Genomic DNA, 15,567 nt, shown 5'->3' with positions numbered 1-15,567 from the left:
ATATTTGGGGCAACTGGAATCTCTGAGAGATTTATCTGTTGCAGTCCTCTCCAAAAATAGCCACCTTAACTAGTCATTTAGTTCTACTTTTATATACTTTTGGATACTTTTATAAACAGCTTGTCAAATAACAGATTTGCTGATTTACTTTGCTGCATTTTTGGACATTTGACAGAAAACTTTACTTAGTTAATGCTAGTTGCAAGAGTCGCACTTAAAAGACTGACACTGAAATGGATAGTTTCACTTTAAAAATCTGATATATATATTTATTTATTTATTTATTTCAGACAAGAAGTAAACAGAGTTCCTTAACATTTGTTATGTGTAGTTATTTATTTACTCATTATGCTGATACCAATCGACTGGCAAATAGCTAATGTTGGCCGGTAATGGTGATCCACCGATAAATCGATCAGGCTGTGATGGGGGCAGCAAATTTGAATCTGCAGCCCATCCTGCAATAGTTAAAATAATGTTGACCAACACATTCACTCAGTGATTTAAACTGCATTTCCCAGAATTCATGTGTGGAAACAGCTTTAGGTTTTGTGAGACATTTTTAATTTCAAGATGGACAAAATGTGATAAGCCCTCCTATTGTTCTTGCCAACTGTAATTAATTGTTTATTGTCTCTGGGTGCTAATATCCCGTTACCTCGTGCAGCAGTGAATCGACTCTCCAGCCAGCAGGATATGAGAAACAGCAAAGTGAAAGGAGTTAAAAAGATCAAATGTGATATGGGAGGATTTTTATTGGAATGAAGCTTAACAGATCTCCAGGCTCACACATGTGGTTTTATGTTCTAATACATGTTTTATGTGTGTTTCCAGATGTGTATAGTTAATGTGTTACATTTTAAAAAAATATATAATTATATAAAACCTTCTATCAAAGAGTCTTTGGAGCCTGGACAGTTGATGTCTTACATTTTGTGCTTTTGTGTTACTGTTAGTGTATATGTGCTTTAGATTGGCAAGAGAATTTGTTGAAGGCCTTTGAGCAATATTTTCCTCAGTACTTTTGTTCAAGGGAGCCTTGATTTAATTAAGTTTTGATAAGGATTTGGGCTTCAGAAATATGTTTTTGCTATATTTCTGGCCAAATCCACTCAGGAAATGATGCCCAATAACACCCAAAGTGCTTGGATGAAAATATGAAGGTGCTATATGCAAATGCTGGCACGGCAGCTGAAACATTTGGTTAAACAGACTGAGATGAAATGGTGTTTGAGTTTCCATTCTGACAAAACCAAACTTACATGGTGGATAATGTGTGTGCGTGCATGTGTGTGTGTGTGTGTGTAATCTAGCTGAGAAGATGCATTCATTTGGTCTCAGGAGATTTGATATTTTGGATGCTGGTGTGGACACGGGGCACACCTGCTGCCTCTCCTGCTAAACACAGGCTCTGTCTCACACACCAGCATGTGTGAACATACACTTCAGGGAAACAACAGACAGGAGCATTTTGGTAGGGGTGTGTGTGTGTGTGTGTGTGGGAGAGGAGCAACAGAAGCATATGGCTTGTAGCTATTTTGATCTTTAACTGCAAAGCCTGCATGTGAGTACACATTTTGTCATTCACAGAAACATTTTCAATTACACACACACACACACACACACACACACACAGTAATTATTAAGTGCTAATCAGTCTGTCACGTGCATTCTCTCACATGCGCACCCACATGCCCAGCTAGTGCCAATGTTCCAGGTGTAATTATAGAAAGTTTTGCCCCCTCATACTGAGTAGTAAATGTTTGCTGGATGTCTGCAGGAGGTTTTTCCACTTGTCCAACTAAGGTTATCTAACTTTAATGAGTTTTCCACGTCCTGAAGCAAAGTGACGGAGCATGATTGGCTCTCTAAGTGATGGTCTTAGACTCTGGAGAGTTAATGTTTCAACCACACAAGGTCTGCTGGCGTGTCAGAGCTACAGGTCATTGTGAGACCTCCGGAAATCTCAGATCGGTTTTTAAAGAGGCTTCATGAGCTGTGAGAAATTACCTGAAGGGTGGTGGAGAGTTCCCACTGATCTCAGTGCAGGTGTTACGAATATAGTGAATGAGGAATTGGAGGAAATGAACAGCTCTTCCAGGTCTGGTGCAGTCAGTCACTGGGAACACTCAGTCATTAAGTATTGATGTGGACATTTGTAGGCTTTGCTGTCTTCCTGTCTGCAGGCTTCACACTCATCAAACCTTACTAATCACTGATAACATTTAAAGACGACTGCAAAGTGTTTGTTATGCAGACTTTTGACTGTTCGGTCTGTGCCTCTTCTAGCCATCATGTATGTGATGGGAGCCCTGGGACCTGCAGCTGGCTACCTACTTGGAGGCGTCCTTATCGGCTTTTATGTTGACCCCAAGACTGTTGTCAACATCGACCAGAATGACCCCCGTTTTGTTGGCAACTGGTAAATATGCAGCCCGTCTCCATGTGCCTGTTTTTTTTTTAATAGTATGATCAACCATTTTCTCAGTTATCAACAATTTTGCTGTTTTTTTTTTTTTCTTTTCCTTTTAGGTGGAGTGGCTTTCTCTTGTGTGCCATAGCGATGCTTCTGGTCATCTTCCCCATGTTTGCCTTCCCTAAAAAGCTGCCGCCACGCCACAAAAAGAGGAAGAAGAAGAAGAAGATCGGCTCACCGGGTGACGTGTCCAGTGATGATGATGTGATGAAGGAAAAGTCCAATAGCAAAGGCCAAAATGTTTCCTCCTCCATGGGCTTTGGAAAGGATATTAAAGGTGAGGAACAGACAATACTATTTTTATTACGCTAGGTATTCCATATAGATGGATCTCTAGTTACCATGAGCTATTGATGTGTAAACAGCCTTTAATCCAATCGATGACTGGGATTAGTCATTTTATCCAGTAGTGTAAGGTTCACTGAGCTCTCCTTTAAAGATGCTATTGATTAGTGATCAAAGAGCGTATCTACCCAGATGCCTAATGAAGCAGTAAACCTTAGAAGTGTTGGTGGACATTAGGTTCTATTAACTTTAGTGAATAAACAGTAAACATGGCTAAAGGTCACATACGGGACAGAAGGGCTGCACAATTAATTGAATTTTAATCTCAATCACAATTTTGGCTTCCCACTATTAAATGAGCGTGATCGAGCAACATTTGAAATGCATGCTCTGCTAAATAAAGCGCACAGCAAAAAGCAAACAACAACTTTTTGGGTTCCCGCTTAATGAATTCATTCTTCACTACAAATCTCATATCAGTCTAGACAGGCGTGACTGCAAACTGCAGCTCGACTGGTTGCTGGAGGCTTCCAGCTACAAAGTGGTAGTTCTAGTTTATGTCATCTCTGAGCCAGATGCAGCAGGAATCTCCCGGCTTTCCCTGGAAGAGCTTCTAGTCGAGGCCTGCTCTAGTGTTTCCCAGTTATTTCTTGTGTAATTTGTGCTCTCAGTCAGACAGCTCTCTCTCTCTCTCTCTTTTAAATGAGCTCTCGAGGGAGCTCAGTCACATTTCCACACACAGGAGGAGACAGACTGAGCTGCAGAGGAGTGCACGTTTGCTCTCGCGCAGTTTAGTATGTGTGAAAATCGCATCTGTGAATTTGAACATGCATTTGGGATTTTTGCACACTTATAAAAGAATCCCTATGTGTCCATCGGAGCAGTCGTGATTTTGTCTGAGAGGCAGACGCTGTAATGATGATGAATGCATTATAGCTTCGTGGGCCCACAGCTAGCTCTCCTGCTGTTTTATTTGTCTCAGCAGAATGTTTTGGGCTGTTGTGCAAACTGTGGCCAATTTCGCAGACTCGGGAGGTTCAGTGTTTGGATCGGGAATGTATTTCAGTACTGTGCATGTCCTTCAATTGAGGTGTGCTTGTTTGTCTATAGCCCCAATTCAGCACTTTCTGTGAAAGATATGCTGCAGTGAAGTAGCGTTTTTTTTTTTTACCAGCAGTTTATTATTATTATATTTTTTGCCTTTCACATTATAAGCGAACACTTAAAAATGCCAACACTGAATTTTTTTTGCACATCAGAGGGACAAACTTTTGATTATGGAAAATTCCATACCTTGGCCTACTGCTGTGTGAATGCAATTCCCCATGGAAATGTTGGCAGTATGGATAAACAACTGCTGAGACGTACTGTGTATTACAGCCATGTTTCAATATGTGATTTATTACCTGACAGGGTGAGAAATACAGACACAGGTATTTCAGCTGGCATTTATTCCTCTCACAGGATAAAACATTTTCCAGAGAACAAATACTGTTCTTTAGAACGGTACTGTACCGTTGTAGCTCCAATCCTATTAATAATATAAACATGAAAAGTCAAATCAACTGATCTGGGGCCCTCAGATCTTTGTGCAGGAGTCACGGGCTTAGATTATAGCTGATCCACTTCTTGGCTTGACCGACTATTATAAAACTGACCTAGAAAAAAGAAAAGAAAAAAAGATGGATGACACTATTTGACGGTGTCATCAAATAAATTCTAAAAGAAAAGCAAGTGTGGCAACTATTGCGAGCCAGTGGTCTGTCTGATTAAGAGAGCAGCTGCTGCAGATGCCAGCAGGACTTCTCCATCTGTCCCCCTGCAGACAACGTTTCAGCACGCCTTCCAGGAATGAAATAATTAGCATCACTTTCTGATTCCTACCTTTGATCTGGGATAATGCTGACAGATGCTGCTAATATTTCCCTGCCTACAACAAGATCAGATGAATTAGTACTGAGAGTGCTATTCTCAAATCAAGGCACCATGTCACCCAGTCACACTGGCCAGCTTCCTAATAACCTCTTTAATAAAAGGTGATAATAACATCACGTTCTTCCTGCCCTTTCTTTTGTTCCTGCTTTGCTTTGTGGCATTTACTTTTAAAGCGTACGAGTCAGAAGCAGCCCTCATGATAGCCGTATGACTGTAAAGCCTTTGTTTGTTCTCAGCCGGGGTTTAAAGACCCATGACGGACACGCATGCACGCACACACACACGTACACACACACACACACGCACAGGACGAGACTGGAGATGCCAGTTGTGCAGTGGTAAGGTGAGCCGTCCCCAGCTGCCCAGATCTGACTGATGGGACCGCACACACTCGTCACACTCATATGGAGGCTGAGAAAGAGACTGTAGAGATTTTAATCATTAAAATATAAGACTGTGATTATAAACAAATAATGAAATCATTTTTTATTGGAAGAAGCCCCAAAGTTCATATTCATTTGAATAAAAAAAGCTTTCTGGACATATTTGTGACTTCACCTCTTAAAGTTGGTGATAATTATTTTTTAAAGAGACATTTTTCTGACCTTGTGCTTCCACTGAATGGTAAAAAAGCAAAGGGAGGCTTTTTCTTTCATATCCTGTCTTTAGCTTTTTTTTCTGTTCACATTTTGAACAGTAAACATGAATCTTTTTAGTTCCTTTTTGTTTTGTTTTTTTTAATTCAGTCTAATGCTTTTCTTTATTATTGTCATCGTCAAAGGAAACAGTGATTTGCTCCAGCTCAAGGTGACTTTGGAGATCTAGATCCTGCAGCATATTCTGGATGGTCCACGGGACATAGAACATTCAAACTACATGAGTAGTAGCTAGAGAAGCAGGAGCTTGAATCTGAGGTCTCTGTGGACTGTGGAGATCCTCATTCTGTCAAACTGCTCCTGAAATCATATACCTTATCCTTGTTGAGATGCACCAGTGACCTTGTACCTCTTACATCTTTCTCCATCTCTTGGTGTTGTACTTTTTTTTTCTCCCTGTTAGATCATTCCAGATCATTCTGGCCCACTTTAACCCCTGGATATAAGATATATGCAGAGATGCATTTTTGTCTTAAAAATAGGTATTTTTTTTTTAAATTTCCTAGGACTATTAAATGCTATTAGCTGAAATCTTGTGGAATTTATGAACAGAAGGGTGTTGATGATTGGTTCAAATGGAAGCCCCACTTTTGTGCTGTCTTGACAGCAACCATCTGCCCTGCTTGCTTGCCTGTGAGTAACTGAATCCCTGTGTGCTCCAATTTGTACAGGAATTTATTTCTTTATTTATTTTATTGGCGCAAGATATTTATCTTTGGGAATCAATAAAAACACTTGCTGCCACTTTTCTTTGCTGCTCTTTCTCAGCCAGTGTGATCAAAGTACTGGACTGCAGAGGAAGCACAAGGAGTTCAGTTCTGCCCGGTAACAGTGTTACACTTGCAGTTAGACTACATGACTATTGTGTGACAAAGTGAAGGGGTGTTTTTGCCCTCAAGTAGACATAAAAGGGCATGTGTGCCCTTGACATGTAAACCAAGGATGACAGGATTCAGGCTGTAGATCTTGGTTTGTTTTGGGCATGCAGCCCTGATACACATGATCCACATGTTTGCACTGTACGGCAAACTGGCTTGTGGCTTTATGAAATTCTTGAATATCTGGGCACAACTACAGATGAAAGGAGGTAATTAAAAAGGTTGCGTGAATGTTTAGATTGTGCTCATTAATAAAAAGAAAATCTTTTACTCAGAAATCATTGAACATCTGCGTGTTTGTTTACTGTCTTTTGCTTCTGCAGTCTCACATAAAGCAACAATAATTATCCACACTAATGAGATGAGGCTGAGTGCATCTTTGTATTGAACAACATTTGAGTGAGTTTCATAGACATTTATAAGTGGTGTTTACATTACCTAAGGCTACTCTTACTTAAGGCTTGTTTTGGTTACAAATGCAGCTTATTTTGGCTTTTCTCAATCACATCTTTCCTGTAATGATTCTTCTGATTGTTCCGCTGAGCGTAGAGTGTGTAGGAGGGACTGGGAGCCAAATTAGGAGATTGATTGCGTTTTAATTACAACACGACAGTAACGAGCTGCTCTGTCTTATCTTGTGTCGCTCCTCAGACCTTCCCAAGGCAGCGCTGAGGATCCTCAGCAACATGACCTTCCTGTTCGTCAGCCTGTCCTACACAGCAGAGTGTGCCATTGTCACCGCCTTCATAACCTTCATTCCCAAGTTTATTGAGTCACAGTTTGGTATCCCTGCCTCCAATGCTAGCATATACACAGGTGAGTGTTTCTTTCTTTTCTCTTAGGTGTTGGTACCAGCTGCCAGTTAAAGAGCTGTGGCAGATAGCTCATTTTATCAGTCCTCTTCTTGTTGGTTTTGTTTGTCTACAATCAGCAAATGGCAGTCGATTCAGTCTGTACCCATTTAAGCTCACATTTGTTCTCGCCTCTCCACATCCACACATCACTACGACTTTTGGAGTCCTGCTGGATATCGTTTGGTGATAATCTTCCATTTCATCCCGTGACTGGAACACACAAGTCTCTGCAGGACACACAAACACACGACCCTCTGCCCTGCCCGCGGTTTGTGCGCTCCATACGTAGGGTTCACAAAGAACCGGTCTAATCCTTCAGTCATGGCTGAGCCAGGGGTGTTAATACACAACTAATCTGGTATCAGGATGACTGTGCTAACTCATGATTAAAAACTTCTTTGAAGTCATAAAGATGCGAGTATTTGTGTGTGTGAGTCCAAGAATTTTCCTGGCCAACATATGGTCGTTTTTAGACGCACACACACATACACACACACAATACCATTGCCTCTTCTCATCTGCCTGTTGCCAGGATACAAGGGGTAAGGGCAAATGGGTGGTACAGTTGCCATGACTACCCAAATGATGCCAAGCTGCCAGGATGTGATGATGGTTGGAGGCAAGGTGGAGGAGAGGGGCCTCCCATTGATTGGAGCATAGTGCTCCCTCAACCAGTCAGCTGAGCTGACCAACTACAATTCACTGAGGGATCATTTGTGATCTTAAGAATGTAGGAACAACAGTATTTTTAGAAGTTTAAAGTAATTCTTTTTCACTCAATGAAAGCTGATGTTCAAGATTCAGATTGGCATTAAGAGAATATTATTATATTAGCTATTTGACATGCAGTGGACGTTTGCTAATCAAAAAAGAAAAAAAGCAACCATTTTAGCAGTTTCAGCTCATTTCTTCTCTCATTTGACTTTTTTTTTTTGTTTGTTTCTTTGTTTTGGTTTACTCTGGATACAGTAAGTGAATTGTTTCAGTGAAAAAGCTCTGATAGATCCTCTGTATGCTGCAAGCATCAGCAGACAGATCACATTAGCAACTAGCTAATGAACACAGTGGAGCGTTCAAAGAAATTAAAAGGAGAAGAAACTCAAGATGAGAAGCTGGGCTCGTTGTTTGAGTGAGTGCATCATTTGTCTGCATGGGTATGACCAGTAGCTTTTTATTGCCTAATGTTGGCAACATTTCAATAATAGCACACTGTTTACTGATGTAGTAACCCATCAACTAAATGTTAAGCAGTAGTGGAGAACTGACCGTTGTTTAATCTAGCGCTGTCTCTTTCAGTGGTATCTAATCTGTTAATAGACTGAATCTGAAGAATTTGCTGTGCTGCTTTTGTTCAGTTAGTCTTCTCTGGGGAAAGATGAAGTCAAGAAGCAATGTTATTAATTAAAGCATTATTAATGCTCTATTAACTATAAACAGAAGGAGTGGTTAGCCAATCCATCCTTCCACAATGGCTGACAGGGCCAAATAAAGGTGTACTACTGTGCAAAAATCTGAGTCACCCCTTTTTTTTTTTTTCTTTATCATTTTCTAGGAAAATTTTTAAAAAGTACAGCGATTTATTGAAATGTTAATTCATGGAAATACAGTATATAAGGCCAAAACAGTTTTTGTACAATTCTAATGAGCTTGAAAGTCAATATTTGTTATGACCTTTATTCTTCAACACAGCCTGAACTCTCTTAGGTCAGGATCTTGTCATTTTTTTCAGTAGTCTTCAGGAATAGTTCTCCAGGCTTCTTGAAGGACATTCAAAGCTCTTCTTTGTTTGGCTGCCTTCTCTGTCAAGATGATCCCACACTGCTTCAGATCAGATGCTTTCCAGATAGTATTGCATGGTGGATCAAAATCTGATGGTACATTTCTACATCCTTAAGTGTAACAATTTTGACGAGCTCTCCAACACCACTGTATGAAATGCAGCCCCAAACCATGACAAATCTTCTACTGTATTTTACAGATGGCTGTAGACACTCACTGTTGTACGTGTCTCTGTACATAGACAACAATTTGAACCAAAAATTTCAAATTTGGATTCATCAGTTTATCTGACCTGTTGCCACTGATTTTTAGTCCAGTTCTTCTATAATTTGGCGTACCTCAGCCTTTTCTCACTGTTTCCCTTCCTTAAGAATGGCTTTGTGACAGCCACTGAGATCATTTCTGATGAGGCTTCAGTGAACAGTAGATGGATCAACTGAAGGGCCAGATGCATCTGTCAGGTCCTGTTTCAGGTCTTTGCTGGATTTCTCCTGCTTCTTAAGCGCATGACTTTCAGATACAATTTGTCTGCTGTAGAGTTTTTAGGCCTGCCACTACTTCTTTTGTCCACTACTTGCCCAATTTCCTCAGATTCTTTAAGGACAGACAACACACCATGACGAGATATGACAAGATTTCTGTTCTGCTCTGCTCTTTGGGACTCACCTTGTTGGTACAAAATAGATTAAACTAAAGAAATGGAAACAAAGCATGTGTCTTTGTAAAAGGCTGCTGCCCAAAGATACAATTTAAAATGGGTTCTTTGTTGTCTGTTATGTGTTCATGCTTCAGTCATTCATAAGTCAGTGTTAAGTGGCTTAACAAACATAACTATTGCTCAAAACCACTTTAAAAATTAAAGAGACTTTTGCACAGTGCTGTATTTAAATAAAGATGACTCAGCTTTGTCTAAAGTGATCTAGCGCTGCATTTAATGATAGCAAAATAGTCCCACAGACATCAAATAGAACTAAAGCGAAATCACATTAATTACCACCTTGTTGAATCGGTATCATGCCCGTTTAAAGAGCTGCCACAGCTACGCGTTCATTAGATGTTGCCACAGAAATAGAACTGCAACATCACACGCGCCCCTCTCAGCTGCAGACCTCCCCCCCGCTGCTGTGCTTTTTGTTTGTTCCTCTGACTTTTTTCCACTTAAGTTTTTCTCGTTGTGTTCCTTAAAAGAATGTCCTTTCCATTCGCAGTGTTTTCCTTGTACTGTTAACGCTTTCATGCTCGTCTCTGCACAAACTGCAGTCGACTCTCATTTAGCTTTAGCACTTCTTGTATATCGCCAGCGGCATACACACATTTAGCATGCACATAACCTCTCGTGTTAATAGCTGCAAGAATATGTGTAAATCATTCATGTAGCCTTTTAAACGGATAATAGTGTGTGGGTGGATGTCCCGTCTGATTTTTCCTGTGTAAATGTTTAGCCTGTCAGACAGCACATGGTTTCAGCACAGAAACATACACTTAAAGGATTATATTAAACAGGTGTCTCCTGCCTAGTTCTCACTGAGCATGCTCAGAGATACTTTGACTTTTGTTCTCTCTCTCACTCACACACAAACACACACACACACACACACACACACACACACACACACACACACACACACACACACACACACACACACACACACACACACACACAAAACCATGGATACAGGGAGAAGCCATGTGACATTTCTGAGGACTCTTATCATTTCTCTGCTAATCCTCTTGTCTTTGACAACCCTCCACCTTCGCTGACTGACCCTGTCTTGCTCATTACCTGGCTGTGAGCATGTGTGGCCGGGCTCGAGGGCTGTTATGTGCACCCACCCTGAGCCCTAACTCCAGCGCGAGGTCACTTGCCGTTCGGCCTCTCCTGCTAGCGGCAAGTATTGCCTCTCTTCTCGCTGTCACTTTGACTGGCTCTAGCAGACTGAGAGCACGTGCTGCAGCCTGAAATGACTCACGGGTAACTCACAGCATGGCCTTGTCACATTGATGCCACAAACCTATTCTGGTCTCTTTCTTTCTTTGAAGTAATTTATTCTTGGTTAAATGGGGGCAGTGACCTTGAGCAACCATTTTTGACAGAACTCGCAAACAAATCCCTCTCATATAACAGTGTAACAAGCTCGCGTGGCATTCATGTCGGTGTGCCTGGCTAAAGCTTCTCTCTCCATCTTGCCATGCTCTCTCACAGGTGTTATCATCGTACCCAGTGCCGGGGTGGGAATCGTGCTGGGGGGCTACATCATCAAGAAGTTGAAGCTCGGTGCAAGAGAGTCAGCCAAGCTGGCCATGATCTGCAGCGGGGTGTCTCTTCTGTGCTTTTCCACTCTCTTCATTGTGGGCTGCGAGAGCATCAATCTAGGAGGCATCAACATACCCTACACAACTGGGTAAGGACAAATGAACAGAAATGATTGGAAAGGAATTGTAAAGACACCTAACATTGGTTTTCATTAAAATTACTATCTAACCATTATTTAAGAGGATGCATTAGGTGCAAAATGGGTGCACTGGAGGGATGCTTTTCAGTCTGATCTTTCAAGTTTTCATTTTTGCTTTGCAAGCCTGACGATAAACACACAATCATTTAAAATGTGGCCTTGCAGAGACAGTATACTACCTTAGACTGTACATGCGATGTATCTGAGAAAGGGTGTGGGCAGGGATGCTGTCAGCGTTCCCATCATCCTCGTGTTGTGGTGTGGTGCTGGGAGTGCGAATGATTAATTAGCAACAGTGGCATCTGCTGCAGTGACTCGCTTTACCACCTCTATTTCTGAAGCTGCTGCTCGACAGCACATCAGCAGCCGGCTGCAGAGTTAACAAGCAGTCATTCGACGTGTCAGCCCCGGGGGCAGAAATATGGAGCACATGTCTGTTGACACATTCAGCTGTGAGCGCGCTCACATAGACGTGCGGAGGCACCATCCACACAGTGACCTTAAATGATGCAGAAGACCCTGCAAACTGTAATAACCCCCCCCCCCCCCCCCAATACTGTTTGCTGCCATCGTTCTCGTTCTTCAAACTATCAGCGAAATATTAATTTGTTGCGTGTGCAAGCATCTATTAATAGATAAAGATAATTACAGATAGTTTTTTAAAATGCATTTTTACCCATTAGAACCCCAGTAAATACACATAAGAGTGCTTAACCTCTGTCAAATTTCTTTTTCTCATAACGAAGTTAATCAAGGTGATTATTTGCCACACTGCCAGTAAACCGTTGCCCTTTAAAGTTCTGGAGCTGACTGACTGATAACTGTAGTCTTTGTTTGAGCCTGTGTTTGTAGAGGGGTCAACAAGACCATGTGAGCCAGCGGAACTCCTCATTATTAGCAGCGGTGGTCTCTAGTTGCGGGTAGTACCCACACGAGAAATATTTAGCCTAAGCCTGCCCTTTGTGTCTGCACGCTCACGCTGGTCTAGACGTGGCTCTCCCTCTGCTGACAGACTGAGGACTATCTCACAAAAAAGGGACAGAGCCAAGAGGCATGTCAAGTTATGTAATATCCTTAAATGCCTGCTAAAGTGTTGCATGAGTATGTGTTTGGCTGGCTCTCTTAATTAAAAGCTACAGATCTGCTTTCCTCAGGTCGCAAGACCTTTGTTCCTGATAAGCCTTCTAACCTCACAGGTTGGTTTGTCGTCTTTTTTTTTTCTCCCTAGTCACTGTCTGCAAGCGTTAAAGCTGATTAAGCCACTCACTCTCATGGCTCTGTGTTTGGGTTTTTCATGCAGCGCAGCCTGTGCACAGTGATGCAACATTTGCAGGGTTCATTAAAGGCCAGGGTTTAGTCTGGAAAAGGGCATGTGCAATCACTGTAGCGAGCCTGCAACTCCAGGAGGGCCTATTTTTTTTTTTGGAGAACATTTATGCAAATACACACACACACACACACTCACTGTCTGGAATGTGACACTGTTATGTCAGGGCGAGCCCAAATGTGGCATGCCAGTGACAGCTAATAAAGATGAGGCTGGACTTTCTGGTCCTGTGAAAAATGATGGTCCACTGATTTAAGAGGGAAGAGAAAATATTTTTATTTCTGTTTGGTGAATTTTATGTAATGAAAAGAAATACTGGCAACCAGGGCAACCCACTATTATACATTATGTCAAAAATAATCAGAGAGAAAGGTCCCAGCAGTGTTGGCCGTGCGTGCTTGCGAGTGTCACTCCTGACTGCTGTGTTGTTTGGGCCTGTCCCCGTCTGTTCCGCAGGGCTCAGAGTGAAGCTTCCCAGAGAAAACCCAGGACTCGCTTCACTGCTCCTGGCTTAGATGAAGCCAAAGTCCTGTCTGGCTTAGAGCAACTGTTCCCACACTGCCTAAAGAGCCAGTGGAGGTGTCACTTCCTCAGCCCCCTCATTTCTGTCCTTCTATCATCACACATTACACACGGCTAGATCGAACTTCATTGCAGGGAGGATTAATATAGAGACAACTGGAAAGATTGTCAGGAAGATCAGCAGCCTCCTGAATAATGCACTCTTTCACTGTTGAATTGCAGTTACAAACTATTTTTACTTTGCAAATAAGACACAAGATTTCAGTTTGTTTTTTGACACACACACCCCCACTGAAACAAAAATTTGATGGCATGGTGTGAAGGAGAGTGGGGACAAGTTTAATTCACTTTGCAGTACAGAATGTGGTTTAAAATACAGCATATAGGGCCATAAATTTGTTTTCAATTTCACCGGAGCTAAGTGACTTGCTGCTCCTCCCGCGGGCTCATGCTTGCAAAAAGAGATTGGACTCAGACTAACCTAGACGAATTAATTCTTAAGAAATTATTAAATTCTCCTGCAAATTGAATGGCCAATTCCCCCGCCTCCAGCTCTTGCTAACACAGCGCTCGTGTGAGAATACATTTCTAAATTAAAAAATGAGAGAGAGAGGAAAAAAAAGACTGTTCTGTGTATTTTAGCATTAACCAATATAGTTGGAAAAATTGTTTCACCTGGAAAACCTGAGGTAGAAATAAGTACCAAGTCAGGCCAGAGGGAAAAAAAACAAATAGCAGTTCTGAAATAAATAAAATAAATGAGCTTATGATGATTAAAAATACACTTTTCATACTGTGCTCTGTTCATCCATTTTCTTCACCACGTTTCCAACTTGGTCTCGCACTGAGCTGGAGCCAGCCACAGCTGTGATTGGCAAAAGGGGGGAGGTTTACACCCTGGACAGGTTGCCAGTGCATCACAGAGCGACAGACAACTATTCACACTCACATGCAGGTTCAAACCAGGAACCTCCTCACTGGTTCTTCTTGGTTCTTAACATCTGCGCCTTTTTCTGCAGTCCGACCCTGACGATGACCCACAGGAACCTGACGGGCAGCTGCAACGTGAACTGTGGCTGCAGGATCCACGAGTACGCTCCAGTCTGCGGCTCTGATGGTATCACCTACTTCAACCCCTGCCTGGCTGGATGCAGCACTGTGGGCAATGACAGCACTGGGGTGAGAGCACAATAGAGAGAGAGGACATAATTGCAAACTTGTTACACTAATAGTTCCTTTTGTGTTTGTGTCACATAATTGCTACAAGCATCAAATAAATCAGTAAATTATGAGTGGAAACAGAAATTGGAGAAGTTTCCGAAGGATACACAAATCATTAATGATATACAAAGACCTGTTCTCTGTACATTCTCCTCATTTAGCCCTGGAAGTGCAGGAAGTTTGTGCATGACAATGTCTCAGAGGAAGTTATAACAACACAAAGAAAGGAAATGTTTAGATACTTTGGCCAGATCACTGATTGCACTGTGGTGCTGGTGCCATTCAGTCTGGAGCTGGGTTCTGATTTAACTCAGTTTAACTGGAATCCTTCATTGTTGCTTTTGCCCACAGATCAGGAACTATACTGACTGTGGCTGCGTGCAGAGCAGGCAGGTCATCACTCCGTCCTCCGGCGGCCAGGTCAATCAGCTCCAGCTGGTCATTGTTAAAACGTACCTGAATGAGAATGGCTATGCGATGTCGGGGAAGTGTGACCGCACCTGCAACACACTCATCCCTTTCCTCATCTTCCTCTTCATTGTCACTCTCATCACTGCCTGTGCTCAGCCTTCCGCCATCATTGTCACACTCAGGTAAGGGGCCTCTTCAGCCCGTTAACGGTCTTTTCCAACTCTGTGAAGGGTGCTCAGTTTTTTTTTTTCTCCATTCTAATGTGGTTTCTCTTCTTTCCCAGGTCTGTTGATGAACAAGAGAGGCCCTTTGCTCTTGGGATGCAGTTTGTCTTGCTTCGAACTCTTGGTATGGTGCTCACTATTTACACTACACAGAAAAACTGTCTTCTGTATGGTTTGCTGTCTTGTTAGTTGCGATGAATCACTTACTGTTGCTGTGCACTGAATCTACTTTGGCCATGAAGAAAGCACAAATTGTTTAATTTATTGAAAAGTGAGTATTTGTAATTATTTTGTCCACTAAGACAGCAAACAGCTTCCTGAGCAGTTCAAAACAGTTTAAGGGGCCTCTTCAGCTTAATAGTCTTTTTTTTTTTTTTGCCTCACTACATAAAACATGCAGTGAGGCAAATCTGTCACCTGATGTTTTCCCAGCTGCTTTGTGATCCACGTTTCTCTCTCTAGTTTTTATTGTCTCATTCATCTTTACTAACACCACAGAGTTTTACAGGGCGCAGGGATGCAAGCCTGTAGCGTACCTTTGTGAAC

At 42.0% G+C, this 15,567-nt stretch overlaps 1 protein-coding gene across 1 annotated transcript in view; it reads left to right on the top strand.

Annotated features, from left to right (window-relative positions):
• The window catches only part of slco5a1 (solute carrier organic anion transporter family member 5A1), a 34,751-nt gene that overhangs the window by 15,621 nt on the left and 3,563 nt on the right, over nucleotides 1-15,567 (top strand). The window contains exons 3-9 of the mRNA XM_030756200.1: nucleotides 2,290-2,422; nucleotides 2,533-2,753; nucleotides 6,882-7,046; nucleotides 11,067-11,265; nucleotides 14,185-14,344; nucleotides 14,738-14,979; nucleotides 15,081-15,145. Of these exons, the coding sequence (XP_030612060.1) occupies nucleotides 2,290-2,422; nucleotides 2,533-2,753; nucleotides 6,882-7,046; nucleotides 11,067-11,265; nucleotides 14,185-14,344; nucleotides 14,738-14,979; nucleotides 15,081-15,145 (1,185 nt within the window). The remainder of the gene's footprint in view (nucleotides 1-2,289; nucleotides 2,423-2,532; nucleotides 2,754-6,881; nucleotides 7,047-11,066; nucleotides 11,266-14,184; nucleotides 14,345-14,737; nucleotides 14,980-15,080; nucleotides 15,146-15,567) is intronic.

The sequence above is a fragment of the Archocentrus centrarchus genome, chromosome 20 (assembly GCF_007364275.1).
Source record: "Archocentrus centrarchus isolate MPI-CPG fArcCen1 chromosome 20, fArcCen1, whole genome shotgun sequence".
NCBI lineage: Eukaryota > Metazoa > Chordata > Actinopteri > Cichliformes > Cichlidae > Archocentrus > Archocentrus centrarchus.
This window is presented reverse-complemented; position numbering and strand designations above follow the sequence as displayed.